Genomic DNA, 16,707 nt, shown 5'->3' with positions numbered 1-16,707 from the left:
CCTTCTAGCCTTTGCCTCTGTTTAATTGGCTGGAAGTTTCCCCGCCCCTACATTTCTCCTTGGTCAGAAACCGTGCCACTCAAAATACGAAGTCTCATTCTCCAGTCGCGAGACTACACGAACCAGCATGCACCGCGCTCCGAGACGCTCTTTCCGCCTGCCTTCGGCTATTGTGCTGTGTCACGTCGGCCGGGCGGAAAGAAAGAGGGGGTGGGGGAAGGGCGGGGCTTCGGAACTGCGGAAACGTTGGAGAATCGCGTCCTACGACGGAAGCGTAGTGTAGCCTGGAGGTTTGCAGTATTGCGTGTTCCCCTACTGTAGATCTCTTCCTTCTATATTGCATTTACGCTAGACAGCCACGCACGATAATTATCCATTTTTTTAAAAAATATTGTTTTAATCCGCTTCCTCCTCAGCCTGTCAGGGCGGCCAGTTCTCCCCTCCCATGAGTTCGAGCCTAGCAAAGTTTCATTTTTCTGCAGGGTAGATGAGACACGTGTACTGGGGTTGTTTGAACCAAGGTGGGGTTTTCTTCCAAGACTCCTCACTGAGGATCTTTACAAGCTTGTTTTCGCTCCTAGAAAAGGCAGCTAGAAAAGGAAAGCTTCAACTATTCGCCTCCTGATTAAAAGACTCAAAATACCTGAAACTCGCCATAGTCTAATGCTAGATACAGGTAGTTCTCGACTTAACAACAGTTCGTTTAGTGACCAAAGTTACAGCAGTGCTGAAAAATATGACTTGGAACTGCTTTTCATAGTCGTGCCCTTTGCAGCATTCCTCACGATCGTGTGATCAAAATTCAGATGCTTGGCCACTGAATTTTATTTATGACGGTCGCAGTGTCCCGAGGTCATAAGATCTCCTTTTTGCAACCTTCTGAGAAGCAGTCAATGGGGAAGTCACATTTACTTAATTTATCGACTGGAGTGATTCACTTAAATCGCTGTGGCCAGAAAAGTCATAATGGGGCAAAACTCACTTAACAAAATGTCTTACTTAACAGCAGAAATTTTCGGCTCAATTGGGGTTGTTAACTCGAGGACTATCTGTACAAAAATGGGAGCTTGCTATTGTAGCAGAAAATGAGACAAGACCAGCTCTTTGTCAGAGGGAGAGGTTTATTTGCGCAAAGGTTCAGGAGCGATTGGTCAAGCAAAATCTGAACCCCGAAGGGCAGTTATTTACAGTCTTTTATACTCTTAGACATCTTATCGATCATCCCAAAGTACCTGGCTTTCCTGTGTCACGTAGACCCCCTTCTTGTGTCATGTAAACCTCGTACACCATCTCCCAAAACAGAGACACGACATTCATCACTCATTTACCTCCCCACAGGAGGTATTGGTACCAATATCCTGTTTCATTTGTTTTAGTTAGGTGAAACAAACAGAACAACTGATCTTAAGGGTGATTATTCCTTTTTCCCATTCCACATGGTAAAGAAACTTTAATACCCAAATAATCTGTCTAGTTATCAAATTCTCTTTCACTATTACGACCGAGGCCGTGTCTTCCAAGGTTGACCATTACTGAACCAGATCTTCCAGAGAGCTGAATATGTTGAGAAAAAGATGTTTGTGTAGGTTAAAGTAATGGTGGTGGTGGGGGGGTGTATTTGTCCATCCTGTGTGCTAGAAAAGGTGACAATGCAATACGGGTAGTCCTCAACTTACAGCAACTGAGCCCAAATTTTCTCTTGGTAGATGAAGACAGTTGCGGATTTTGCCCGTATACGACCTTTCTTGCCATTCATATGTAAAGTGAATCACTACAGTTGTTCAGTTAGGAACATGGTTGTTAAGTGAATCTGGCTTCCCCATTGACTTTTGTGAGAAGGTCGCAAAAGGGGATCACATCAGAGGTAGGTTCCTACTGATTCAGACCGGTTTGGCTAAACCGGTAGTCGCTTGGCAGCCTGGATCACTGAAACCGGCAGCGACCTAGGCCTGCCACGCCCCCAAACTGGTTCTCCTGTTTTTTGGCTTCTGCACGTGTGCAGAACAATTTTTATTGAACCGTGCATGGCTTCGCCATGAGCAAACCGGCAGTGGGGCCTGCCGGAACCTACCCCTGCGTGGCACAGTGGTTAGAATCCAGCATTGCAGGCTAATACTGCCAACTGCCAGGCGTTCGATTCTCAGCGGCTCAAGGTTGACTCGGCCTCCTATCCTTCTAAGGTGGGTAATATGAGGAGCCAGATTGTTGCAGGCAATATGCTAACTCTGTAAACCCCTTAGACAAAGATGTAAAGTACTGTGAAGTAGTATATCAGTCTAAGTGCTATTGTTATTGCTGAGCTGGCTGGACTTCAGCTTGTAGAGTGCCATGGCTGGCTGGGGAATTGTGGGAGTTGAAGTCCATCTTAAAGTTGCTGAGATTGAGAAACAGGCTACAATACATTTGAAATATAATGTGTGTAAAGCAGATAGGTCCACACATTGAGAAGAATGGATAGATTAATTAGTAACTGTTCAAAGACTTCTTATACTGAAAAAAAAATGGCAGCATAGAATGTTATGGCAGCTGAAATAACATCCCTTTGAGTTATGTTTTGTTTGTCTGGTGTTTAAGTAGCAGCAAGCTGCAAGGCATCTTGTTTTTTGCTTCTGCGCAACGCACATCAAGCATGCATGGCGCATCCCTGAGCAAACAGCAGTAGCGGCTGCTGGAACCCACCCCTGGATCACATGTTGTAACTTCCAAGGACTACCTGTAGACCTGCATTCAGACAAATGCTTAAATGCGGGCTGAAGAAAACTCCCTCCTGTTCATACAACCTGTGAGGCATGTATGCTGCGAACCATCTTTGGCTGCCCGAGTTTCCTCCTGAGATAAAACACTCAACTTTCGAGGGTTTGGGTTTCTCCAGGAAACTGACAGAATCAAAGTGGGTCTAATAAACCCGGGTCAGGGGATTCGAGGATGACCCACGAGAAGAGACGCTGATCCACCCAATTACTGCAAAGGGACAAAGCAAGGACCCCAAACTCGGTGTCTTCTCCAAAACAGCCTTTATTTGCATTGACACTTTTTGTTTTTAACATTTATGTCCACAAACCTGTACAGACTTCTCTAAAAAGGTAAATACGAATTTGTAATAGTTAATATAGTTGGGTATTGACAGTTGTTAAATATTATAAAAATAAATCCATTTCACTAAAGCCTTTTAATTTTTTTAAAATTTTTAATATCCTCCAACAGGTTCATGTAACATGGATAAGGCAAAAAAAAAAAATTCTGCCAGGAAGCGCTCTTTTTGGGGACAAACCCCATGGGAACTTACATAAAAATGCAGAAGGGCACCGGCGAGATTCTTCTCCGCAGGCCCACGGATCCCCATGACGCCTGATCCAAGAAATTCTAGGTGGATTGTGCCATGTACTTGTCTTATTGTTATTATTATGAACGGATTATTAACGGCAAAATAAAAAACACAAAACAGGACAACAGTAGCAGCAACAGCAGCGGAGAATGAATGGGGAAATTAAGAGCTGGCAACTGGTATGTGTGCTTTTTTTTTCTCCTTCCCCACATGCTATAGACATCATAAAAATCATTTTTTTGTTAGAACCGTTTGATTTTTTTTATAGGCATTTAAATATTGCTTTACTTTACAATTAAACCCAAACCACTTAAGGATTTTAAAGAGGCAACGACGTTACAGTAGATTATCAAATGAAGAATTAAAAACACAAAACCACGACATGAAGGGAACAGCCACATTTGCAACATTAAAATACACAAGAATACAACAAACATAGAAAAACTGAAGAGCTACACAGGCATCTGAACTGTTGGGACTATCATTACAACAATGTCTTTTTCAGGATTACAGGCTACCTGAGTATCAACAGTTAGTAATCCAAAGCTTCTAAGTTTTGGGTAAGAACTCTGAGAATCAAAGTAAAACTTTCAGAAACTAATTCTAGATAGTACTGATTCACGTATTTGTATATTAACTTATTAAAATAGATCTAATCTTATGCTTTAAAACTTATACTTACGAAGGTTTTAGTCTAATATCCTACTTTTGAGGACCAAGGGTTTTTAACGATGCCTAAGGGGAAAGTATTGTATTGATCTACCCCAAACTGTATGCAAGGTGCAGCAGTAAAAAACTTAAATTACATTTATCAAACTCATCAAAAAGGTGCCATTTCTACCCTTTTCTCTTTACTTATAAAGGTTAACAATGTAAATCAAATCATTACCAAGCAGGAATTCCTATCTTTCGTTCTATTTTTTAAATATCTATACTTTCCAGTTAATGTTCACTTGTCAGAGCATTTAATGAATTAGTAGTGTTCCATCGATCAAGTATCTTGTTGAAGTGACGTCAAAATAATTGCTCATCTTTAAACTGCTTTGGGAAAGAGAGCGAAGGCTAGCAAAGGTTTGTAGACATGTTACGTTTTCCTGCGAGATTTATTTCGGAATGGGGAAGTCCCATCTCCGTTTCATAGCCTGCTGCTGTCATGCTATTCTAGAAATGTTTAGCAGTGTTAATCTTTGTGGTTATTTCTTGCTACGATAAAGACTGTGTTTATTGTGAAGTCAACCTAATGGCACAAGAAAAGCTATTCATCCACAGAGTTTTATTGACTCCGGTGTTGCAATATAGCATGAGGCATCATGTGGGTATGGAATTCTTCCCAATGCTGACGGGTGAGTAGAACACAACTATCTGCAAATATAAGTTTTGGGTGTCAACCCATTGGCCTGGAGTCAAGCTAACATATGCACAAGCCTTAATTCAAAACAAGGTACCAAGGTAAACACAATGGAAGTAAGCAGCCAAGAAAATAACTACTTTTTTCACATAAAAAAATATCTGCTTTAAGTTAATACCTATCTTAATATTTAACATGATTATTTGTTTTATTTTAAAAGTGCTTCCCCTCCCCCCCATGGAAGTGTCAAATGTAAGGCAGTGCTTAAGTTGTGAAGGTGGTGCTTTTAGTAAGTGCAGGTAAAAATGTAAACAATCTAAATGACTATCTTTTTCATAAGGAAGAAAAAAAAACTCCTAATATAATTAAAGCTTTTAAGTCATCAAACTTTAGTGTGCGTTTCAATTCTACTCTGTTCCGAAGCATTATATTTAGTATAATAGCCTGTCGTTGGTTAGAAATGAGATATACCTATGTGGGAGAACGGACTTGCAGCTTAGGAATTATTTTCCAGTACAATTAATCATTTGCAGTTAATAGCCTCCCACTATTTCTACTGGACAACAGATTTTCCGCCAGCCACCAAATCATGAACTTTAGTATAGTATATGCCTCAGTTGGTATAGAAGATGAAGACCTAATATAAATGTATTTTCAGTAGGAAGTAATTATACAAAAGGTGAATGAAAAATATTTGCTCTTCCTTTAAAATCAATTTTAATTTCAATTTAAAAGATTGTATTTTCCTCCTACAGCAAATTGGAATTTAGAAACATCCCTTGCCACTTCTTAAAAAAAAAAAAAGTCCAACGGGTTTAAAAAATTAATGTGATTCCTTCAAAATATTAATGCAACCCACCTGCATTTGTCTGCATGCTTAAAAGAAGCATGGCTTAACCCTTTCCAAAACTTTTACTAATAAAAGGAGATAGTGACTTAATCAAGGGAGAAAAAGTGAGTTTCTAATGTTCTCTATTTTTACGTTTCTGGAGTTACAGCATGAAATACTGTATCATAACAGCTGGTCTTTATATAGCCCTATTGTTCAGATACCGAAATCAGTAGATTATGAGAGCAATATGAACAACCAATTCTGTAGTGGGCGTAAAGCACAAAAATTACTGCTGGAACCAATATTCACTGTTCCTACCAAAAAAAAACAGAAGGGCCCATAAGAGTTTCTGGACTGGGATACATGATAAATTAATCTATTAACAATAAAATGCACACTGATTCATGGGTAACATTGTGAAGGAAAAGGCAATATATTGAAATACATTGATGCAAGTGATTTCAAGAGAGGGATTACTGAAGGTATTTTGAAGCCCTGATACAATAAATGAATTTGAAGCTTCAATAATTAGCAAGTTTAGATAACCAACAACATAACATTTAGAGTTAACTAGTGCCCGTCCAAATCAATTATCTTAAAAGTGTACTTTATTGCCTCAAGTATTTTTTCATGGTAACTTTTTTATTTTGCTTGAAATGTAATGAAAACTATTCAAATATTCCTGTGTCATTGACAAATGTTCATGGGACTATAATCCAATCTCTTAATCTTTTCGCTGCCCCTTTTAAATTATTATGCTCTTGCTGGTTTACCATTTAATAGCAAGGTAAATTATCTCCAATTTGGTAAATAATAATCTAATAAATATTAACTTATTTAGAAAGCCACACATATTATCACTAATGTGTGCTAGAAATAAAAGAAAAGTACTCTTTCCCTCTGAATCCAAACAGCTCCAGGATGACATAGCTTTGACAGGTTTAAAACTGCAAACAGTTTTACACTTATTCTCGAGGAAATTCTACCAAGTGGAGATGCATCAAAAGCTTCCACTGTATCATTCAGCATTGCACAAATTAAAAAATTGCTGTTCAAAAACATGTTATCCAGTTGTGATGCAAGTATGTGATGGGGGGGGGGGAGAGCTCAAAATAAATATGTGCTTTTGCAAAATGTATCCGAGGCAAATTGAAAGAGGAAAAAGGATGCCCATATTATGAAATGAAATGGGAAAATCAGTCCCAAAGCAGAGCTGCAAACAATCAACATGTCTGAACAAAGCAAGGAGTATGATTTCTTACATGATATTTACACGACATCCAAGTTCCTATAAATATCTCCAAAGTGGGTTTTAAGACGAAACATTTTGCAGCTTCAAACACACAAGAGTTTGCTGTTATCCACACTTACAAAACCAGCCCAACATTCAATGGAGTAGTTCCTTTTTTAAAAAATAAAACCACAGATACTTCATTGAATCAATAAATCACAGGGCCCAGAGGCTGAGGCAAAATGGAAAAATTGCTCCTGAAAATTAAGTCTATCTCTAGTGTATGTTGTCAAACTTTTAAAAGTTAAGGAGTGTTCAAAGACTCGTGTGGATTTTGAGTGACTCTGGATTCTTGCTAGAAACTTTTTCCAATAGGATCAGCAGCATATCTGTTAGGCTAAGGTGTCCCTGGGGTCTCCTAGTTTTGAATACTTCAAAGATATATTTTATTGTTCAATTTTATTGTATTTTTAAAAAGTACCTATCTTCTCTTTTTAAGAAAGGAGCTATTTTTCCCACCGGTTATAGCGAGTTAATTCTGGCCAAAAAAATAAAAACAAAACAAAACCATGAAATGATAAATTGAAGGAAGCTAACAAAAACATGCAAGCATCTTTCCCCTTTACATAATTTCATGTTGCAGCTTCAGGAAAATGAGTTAACAGCACTTCAGTATTTTGGCAAATGTACATGACAAAACCTTGATCAGTGATGGATGATTTTCATTGCTTTAGGAAAAATATATTATTTTCTTGTCATGACATAGCCCAATAGCCGCTGGACTCATTTAAGTCTATCAATTCTGGGCAAAAGAGCAACTTGCATTCAAGGTTTTCAATAGATATCCGGACAGTCAAAGAAATTTCTATCAAAATATCCTCCCGAGTATAGCCAGTCAGCAGTCCCAGTATATGGATTCGTGCCTTGGTAAAACCATCTGTGAAGAATTTTTTTTAAAAAAAGGTAGAAGAAAAGTAGTTAAATTCAGCAAAATACAGACAGTCCTTGATTTACGAATACAATTGAGCCCAACATTTCTGCTGCTATGCAAGTTTTGCCCCATTTTATGACCTTTTTTTGCCACAGCTGTTAAGCAAAGCATTGCCGCTGCTAATTGAATCATATGGTCATTAAACGAATCTGGCTTTCCTCATTGACTTTGCTTGTCAGGAGTCAGCTGGGAAGGTTACAAAGGGGGATCATATCCAACATACTTTCCTCCTCCAATTTTCTCAACAACAACCCTGTGAGGCGGACTGGGCTGAGAGAGTCATTGTCACTCAGCCAACTTTTCTGCCTAAGGCGGGATCAGAACTCATAGCCTCCTGGTGATCATCCCACAGTGGCTTTCAGGGCTGAGATGAAACTTGGACTTAAATGGTCTTTAATCTTTATTTACTTTAATGTTTAGTTTATATTTTTCTGCATTGTCTTTAATAACTCCCTGAAGAATGGTCAATAACAGGAAAATGAGATCCAGGGAACTATAGACTGTCAGATTGATGTCAATATTAAGGAAGATTCTAAAGCAGATCATAAAACACTCAATCTGGATTCAGTCCTTCACATTCTTTAATTATTCTCTCTGAGGAAAGCGTGAAGAGATCCCTTTCCAGATTTGCATCTGTGATAAAATTGAGTAAGGCAGCGAATACCCTGAGCGACAGAAATCCAGAGTGATCCTGAAGGGTTAGGAAATTGGGCTGAAAATTTAGAATTATATTTAGCAGCGCAAACGTGAAATCCTTCACTGGGAGAAGAAATTAAATGCAGGACGCGGGAGACTAGCTTGGTAACGGTACTGGCAAAAAGCTTATCTTAGTAATTGATTGCAAAATGAGTTCAGGCTAAGCGTCTCATGTGGCTGCAAAAGGACAAACTGTAAGGCAATTTCCATCAAAGATAGTTGACAAATTATGGGAAGTAACTGTTCTGTTTTACACTTTATTGGTCACATCGCAACTTGAGTATTGTGTTCCGCTCCAAGGCTTTTGGGAAAAAATCCAGATAGGAAGATTTAGGAAGGGCAGTGAGGATTATCAAGGGACTAGAAATGTAGCCTCACAAAAAGAAGACTGAGGATAGAAATGATAGCTTTTTTCCCCAAGTATTTAAAAAGTGTCATGGAGAAGAAATGACCAGAGGAGCAGGCCAGAAGAAGGAAAAATGACTGGAATAATTAATAATAAAAGAAGGAATCAGCAGTCTGCGATGCCTATTTGCCTCTTTAATCTTCAGAAGGGAAGATTTGTAGCTCAGGCTTGAAGTGCTCCTGGTGGCCTCTGAGCTTGGTTGTTTTCTTGCAGAATTTCATTACCGAACTAGTATATAAACAGAAAGCAAACCCCACTCCCTTTTAGCACTGATAATGTTATCTAGTTGGGTAATGAAATGTCTGCAGAAAACAGCCAAGGTTAGAGAGCACTAAGGATCCCATTCTTTAATCTTAATTCTGCACATTCTTCCTATTATAAAATGAAAATTGAGAGGGGGAGGGGGGATGGATGGATGGATGGATGGAAAACAACTGAGGAAGTTTTACTTTATACAGCAATTCATTCCTGACTGTGCTCACAAAAAGACTGCTTGTCTCTTAATGGAAAAGTGTGAACTTTAAAAACATCATTTAAAAAACACTCATGCAAGATGAGAAAGAAGATTTCTATGTGATGAGATGCTACATAGTTCCTGGATCCAATCTGGATTTCCTACTTCAGGCACCTGAAGTGGTCAGCGGTGAACCCTTCCCTCTTTCCAGAACTATGCATTACCTTGTCCTCCAGTCAATTTCCTCTTTTGCACGGTCCTTGCGAGCAGTTCTTTGCTTTTCTTCTAGCCTCTCTTTTTCATTGCTTGCCATATCTAACAGATATTTCAAGATATTTTTTTTAATGAAAAATGCCATTACGGTAGATAAAGACGTAAAAAAAAAACAGATCAAATTAAGGCCAATTTTAATACTTCTTCGTGAATCTGAACAATTTATTCAGATTTGTATTTGCCCCAGTGCATTTTTCCCTATTTGAGATTCTCAAGAGTATGCTGGACTAAAAATGCCATCCCCTCTAATCAGCAGGATCAAAGTTTCACTGGGAAGGGCAGAAATTATCATTCAACGCCTCTAAAAGATTTTAGGTCAAGAAAAACTATTTCCACCTAAATAATTGCACTGGGGTATTAGAAAACAAATGGAAACAAAGCAAACCACAACATTAGAACACGAAGTACCAGTATTTCTATACTCTTTTGATCATTATTAACCAATAAATTAACCAATTTCATTGTATTTATTTTGTACAACAACAATAAAGGCTATACTATACTACTATCCTGAATTCTCAACTGTCTACTGATAGTCAAACTTGAGTTCTGACAAAATATTCAGAGAGATAAAATCTACAATTATGTAAATTATATATAAAGAATGGTTGCTGGAATTAGATCTGTCTAGTTTAATGAAAAGAAGGACTAGGGGAGACATGATAGCAGTCTTCCAATATCTCAGGGGCTGCCACAAAGAAGAGGCAGTCAAGCTCTTCTCCAAAGCACCTGAAGGCAGGACAAGAAGCAATGGGTGGAAACATATCAAGGAGAGACGCAACTTAAAACTAAGGAGAAATTTCCTAACAGTGAGAACAATTAATCAGTGGCGTGATTAGCTGTGGATGCTCCATTTGTCTGCAATGGTATAGGGCTTCCTGCTTGAGCAAAGGTTGGACTAGAAGAACTCCAAGATTCCTTTTAATGCTGTTATTCTGTTATGGGTATATGCAAAAGATCCATTTAACTTGAGTTATCTGAGCAGCTGTGTTTTCCCAATGGGATTAGCCCACCCCATGGAAGAGGCTTGCTATCGATCCCATTTGCTAAGGAATTCCAGTGGGCGGGTCCAAGGAGAAAAGTCTCTTTTGCTGTGGCTCCATCCCTGTGGAACACTTTACCACTGGTCGGCCACTAGCCCCTCCAGGAGCCAAATCAAAGGAGGAGGAGGAGGAGGTGTGGGAGTCAGGGTCAGCAGCAAGGCAACCCGAGAGCTCTGAGAGGGAAGAGGGAATGGAGCTGGCAGAGAGAGAGAAAGACAGAGGCGGAACCTGGGCTGTCCTTCAGCCCTCAGATGGAGAGTTAACAGCCCCCAGATCTGGAGGTGGCTGATAAGGAAGAGGAGGAATAGCTGGATCCAATGCCTGACCTGCGGATGTGCAGAAGGCAGAGGAGAGGAGAGCAGTGGAAATCCGTGGGCCAATCCTTGGGATGGAAGAGCCACCGCTGCTAGCGAAGCCCTACCCTAGCTTTAGGGATAAAAGGCAGGGGGTGGAGATGAATAGATGTGGCAGACAACTATTTATCACCCGGCCGGCCAGACTTGTTAGCCTGCGGTGAGAGAGAAACTTTTTGCCGGGGCTGCCGGCACTCCCAATTAAAGGAATCTTTGAGTTAAGTTCAGAGGGTTTGTCGTGTTTGGGGAGCTGGGTCAGAACAGGTGGTGAGAACCTGGCCTTGCAGAAGGGTATTAAATCTTGGTTGGCTTGGGGTGCCAAGGTTGGTGCTCACTGCTGGAGGTGGTGGATGGGGTAAGAAGACATGCTTTGTCATCCATCTCTTAGTCTTAGTGTTTTGTGTAGTTTAATTTTTTTAAATTTACATCGTTTTAATATTTTTATTTCTTAATAACCTGTAATCTCTCCAGAGTCACATCAGAGGAGAGGCGGGTGGCATAAAAATGTAATAAAGAAATAATAACCACTAAGCCTTCCCCTTTATTAAAACTTCCTCACAAAAATAAGCTTCAAAACCATTGAAGGAGGAGCTTGACAGAGGGGATTAAAACAGAACACCCTGCACTCAATCAACAGATAACCCTGGCAGAAAAGGCCTGACCTCAAGACATTTAGGGCTGTAGTCTATCCCTATCCTATTATTTTTATCAGCAAGAGTTTTAATTATGAGAGTTCATATCTGGAAGCTTAAAAATACAATTTGTATATGAGAATTCTAACAGAATAACGGAGTTGGAAGGGACATTGGAGGTCTTCGAGTGCAACCCCCCCCCCCAATACCAGGAGTGTGTGTGTCTGTGCGCGCGTGCTGGAGCACCGCAACCCGGAAGAGAGGAGCTGGCCAGTGCGCATGCACGTGGCGGCCAGCTGCTCTTCCAGGTTCCATCACACGCATGTGCACTGGACAACTGCTCTCTTTTGGTTTCCATCGTGTGCATGCATGCTGGCCAGCTGGTTTTTGCGCGAAGACCAGCTGGCAACAGTACACGTGGCCACAGAGAGGGCTCTGCGTGCTCCCTCTGGCACGCGTGCCATAAGTTCACCGTCATGGCCCTATACTATTGGTATAGTTGTCCAGTCTCTTCTTAAAAATCTCCAGTGTTGGAGCATCCACAACTTCTGGAGGCAAGTCGTTTTGTTCTCACTGTCACAAAATTTCTCCTTAGTTCTAGGTTGGTTCTCTCTTTCATTAGTTCCCATCCATTGCTTCTTAACCAGCCTTTAGGTGCTTTGGAACAATACTATTTTTGTAAAGAGGTAGAATACTATTTTTGTAAAGAGGTAGAAAATTTCTAGCGTTTACCCCTTAGTAAATTCCCACCCCCCACCCCCACCGTGTCCTAAAACAGGTGCACAGCTTCTAGCAGACCCACAGCATGCCAAGGGCTTCACTTCCAAAAGTGACGTGCCTTCAAACAGTAGTGATTATGGCCATAACGCCAATTACATTTGATGCAATTAAGCTCAAGAACAGTGAATAGGGAGTCTTCTCCGTTTATGAATGCAATAATTTTCCTCATCAGTCACAAAATTACAACTTCATAGCAAGGTTTATAAGGGCACTCAACACTTTGGAGGTATTATGATGGATCCTTCCAAGGATCAAACCATCCTTGGAACAGAGGGAAGAGAATAAGATACACGGGCATAAGATCTGTAAGAAAAACATAGCTTTGATTAAGGATTCTAATCTTTGAGAATAATGGACGTCTACATACACGTACCTATCTCTCCATTTTCCATATGCCTTATGTCTGGTCTTAACCGGCAATCAGTAGGAGCCAATATATCTTCCATGCCCTTCTCCAATTCATTGAGAGTGACAGTAAAACTGGTGAAATTGTACATCTGAAGCAGAAACAGGAATGTAAACACACACCTTCCTCTCTAAGGGGTGGCACTGATATTAGCCCACAAGTTATGAATCAAAGTAAGACTGTTTTCCACAAAAAGCTATTAATTTTTTATAGTTAATTCCCAAAATCTTATACTAAAAGTCAACATTCCAAATTTAATTACAGGTAATCCTCGACTTACGACCACAATTAAGCCCAAAATTTATGTTGTTAAGTGAATTTTGTCCCATTTTACCATCTTTCTTGTCAGTTAAGTGAATCACCACAGTTGTTAAATTAGTAACAAAGTTGTTAAGTTAATCTGGGTTTCCCATTTAATTAAATTTAATCTGATGTCTTAATTTAGTTGGGTGCTGAAAAGGCCCTGGATATTGGGGTTTTATTTCTGCTACCTGGAGTCACCATGAGTGAGTTGGATGGCCAGATAAATTTTCTTAATAAATAAAAATAAAAAAAATATTGTGCTAACTGAATTTATGAAGTGTATTCTAAGAACATCTGGGATTCCACCATCTTTTGTTTACTGGATTACAATCTGGCATCTCTATTAAGGGGCTAGGGTTATTGCAAATACATGAATTTATCAACCTATCAACCTACTGCAACGTGGCATTTAAAAGAAGATAGTCCCTTGTCTCCCTCAATCTTTAATTTGGTTTACTCTGCTACATCATCTTTAAATTAATAAAGATGTAGTGGCACCCAACACTGCATATAAATTGTTTTAATATGCCAATGTTATTATGGCTGTCCTTGATAACAATGTTATTGTATGTTCAAATTATACAGCAATAGTTTACATTCTGATTATATTAAGAATTGCAGTAAGTCTAATCTGTTGATATCTACGATATCTATATATTTGGAAGGAAAGGGTGACCCATTGAAAAACCCTGAAGGACCATATTAGAGACAGATTGTCATGGGGAACATGTATCTCGGTGACCCTGACTTGATGGCACAAAATAAGAATTCCATAGACTACTATGGAAGAGGTTCAACTTAATATCAATTCCATCCGAGTTCCAAAAAAAACCTTATGGCTAATGAGCAGTTTTACAGCATCAGAATTAACATTTCAAGTATTTGACAACTGGTGATCTTTTATTCATCGAACTCTTTTAATATTCTAAAAGGTAATATATTCTAATCTACTGCTGTGCTTTCGGTCAAGTATATAACATGAAAATCCACTTCCAATGTTCAGAGCTGCTCACCTGTGATGAATTCGATGGCCTTGAGCTTATCCTCCAAAGTAGTTTACTGCCAGGTATAACTTGCACAGTTTCTTGAACGTCCGGCATATCATCGGCTTCATCGTTTTCAGGTTCATCTCTCTTAAAATGAAATAATTACGTATATTCAATCAGAAGAGCACCAAGGAATTTCAGAACTACTTTCAAGCCACACATGGCTTTCCATTTAGGCACAACACTTCCTGGTTCCTTAAACCAAAGGTTCTGGAGACCTTAAACAGCAAGCTATGATTTAAGGCAGAGAATTTCCAAACTTGGAAACTTTAAGACTTGTGCACTTCAACTCCCAGAATTCCTCGGTCAGCCACGCTGTCTGGGAAATTCTGGGAATTGGAAGTCCACAAGTTGCTAAGTTTGGAGACCTCTGATTTGACTCCCAACTCTTTCTCCGACATTATCCCATTTGGATATCCTTGGGGGAGGATTTAAAAACCACGAAGCAAATTTAGAAAAGGAAATGGGAAGAAGAATGGGGAAAGACAGAGCCCACTCGCCACTTGCCTTAACTGCCTGCTTTCCCCACCCATCCCGCCCTATATATGCCACTGCCTTCATCACGCAGCCCAGCTAATCGCCTCATGTAAGTCACTCCTCAGGTGACCTGACCTTCCCGGTAACACACTCGCTTGCGCATGAGCACAGACTCTGCTCTGCGGCTGTTGCCTACCTAAGCTGCCTTACTACATCATTCTTCCTAGGCTAAGCTATGTTATTAAAAAAAGGGGGGGGGAAGAGTAACTAATATCAACCATAGTTAAAGAGCGGAAGATAAAAAGAAGCAAAGGATAGCTGGTTCACATCATCCCTGTTCATTTTTCTATCCTTAAAATCTATCTTTGCTTCAGCCACGCCATCGACCCAGTCATAAATTGCCTTTTATTCATTAAAATCACCCCTTTCCTCTGTGCCAATGTCTGCTCCTACCTTACTCTCACTTTTATACTAGTTGTTACATTCCCACCTCCCACTATTATCAAGGACCAAAAATCCCTCTTTTTTCAATTTCACCCTTTGCCTGCTCATTTTGTCAACAGGGACTCTAGAGGTCTGCCATTACAATGAATTGCAGAGGGAAAGGAGAGCAATGGGAAAAATGTACAGTGTTTCTTGCCTTAAGGCAAGATGGGTAGCTTATAAATTTAATGAATAAATTTTTAAAAATCTATATACAGGTAATCTTTAGACTTTCAACAGGCCACTTAGCAACCATTCAAAGTAAAAATAGACTACCTCACAGCTAATTATGATGCCGATTCGAGGTTGGAAGGCGACCCCCCGCTTCGCCCTGTGGTCACATTTTGGGTGCTAAGCAACTGTCAGCACTTACGGCCATTTGCCGTGTCCAATGGTCACTTGACCATCATTTATGACTTTTTGGGCGGAAATCTGTGTTTATTTCCAATTTCTGGCAAAAAGCAGACCACAGATTTGCTTAATGACTGCAACATTCGCTTTGCGACTGCTGCAAAAACAGGTGTAAAATCGGTACAGCCACAGGTGACCTCCTTAATGATCGGCATGGCACGACCGTTAATTCTGGGTTCAATTACGGTTGTAAATCAAGGACTAATTGCAATCCCTGATTGCACTGGATAAAACCTTGGATAATCCCAGAACTTAACAAGGTAAACGATGGTACCCTTGTCATAATTTAAGCAATAATCATCCAGTTTACACTGCATCCTATTTAGAGAACATGTATCTTAAAATGACGGGCAAGCTCCCACTTTCATAAAACTTACCGGCTTTGGTTTCTTCTGATCGCCACCTTTCCTCTCGTTCTTCTTGTAGTTTTCGTAAGAATAAGGATCAACGCACCACAAACATTCTGTCCATTTCCCATAGATGACTGACAGTTTCTTCTTACTATTTTTAAAAGACATTTTACTTTACTCAGATTCTGTGCATTTCCAGCCTACTTAAAATCTGATAGAATCTAATTCAGCCCTAACAGCACAAATGAAATATGGTATGAGCCTTAATACGGGCTGATAATGGACAGTTATGAGATTAACTTTTATAATATGGAGGATTTCTTACTCTAGCTAGCTATCAACTCCATAATGTTATTTTTCTTTCCCTCATCAGATGATCTGGAATAGGAGTGGCTGAAAAAAAACAATAACCCAAGATGACATGAAAAGCTATCATTATCTGCATTTGCTGAAAAGAACAAGACCTCAAAATGTAGACTTAGATTTAGACTTGGATTAATTTTATTGTCACTTTAAATTAATTTTATTGTCACTTTAATTGGCATACACTAAAATGAAATTTTGTTGCATACAGCTCTCAAGGAGTCACCACCTCCAATATACACTACATAAACATGACACTGAAAGAATTAATATGCATAGACGCAAATATATTATATGACACAGAGAAGTAACAGTCTAGTTCGGTTGTATACATGTACATGGCAAGAAAAACAAATCTTGCAAGTTTACCAGACGGATAGCATACCAGATGTACGTGGAAACACAACTTCTAGCAGCTTTTAACATACTCTCACCTTAAGTTCACACCTTCTACATTTTGGATCTTTTGCAAAATTATAGTTAGTTATAAAATGTTCTAAGAGA

At 39.5% G+C, this 16,707-nt stretch overlaps 1 protein-coding gene across 2 annotated transcripts in view; it reads right to left on the bottom strand.

Annotated features, from left to right (window-relative positions):
* Positions 1-2,997: 2,997 nt before the first annotated feature.
* The window catches only part of OSBPL2 (oxysterol binding protein like 2), a 66,273-nt gene continuing 52,563 nt past the window's right edge, over positions 2,998-16,707 (bottom strand). For both annotated transcript variants that reach the window (XM_087720551.1, XM_087720550.1), the window contains 5 exons: positions 15,868-15,991; positions 14,087-14,206; positions 12,738-12,861; positions 9,508-9,598; positions 2,998-7,673 (listed from right to left, as the gene is read on the bottom strand). In XM_087720551.1, the coding sequence (XP_087576677.1) occupies positions 7,571-7,673; positions 9,508-9,598; positions 12,738-12,861; positions 14,087-14,206; positions 15,868-15,991 (562 nt within the window). In that variant the 3' untranslated portion in view covers positions 2,998-7,570. The remainder of the gene's footprint in view (positions 7,674-9,507; positions 9,599-12,737; positions 12,862-14,086; positions 14,207-15,867; positions 15,992-16,707) is intronic.

This window comes from Thamnophis sirtalis, unplaced genomic scaffold, assembly GCF_051295495.1.
Source record: "Thamnophis sirtalis isolate CommonGarterSnake01/CBP01778 unplaced genomic scaffold, rThaSir2_p1.2 scaffold_7, whole genome shotgun sequence".
NCBI lineage: Eukaryota > Metazoa > Chordata > Lepidosauria > Squamata > Natricidae > Thamnophis > Thamnophis sirtalis.
This window is presented reverse-complemented; position numbering and strand designations above follow the sequence as displayed.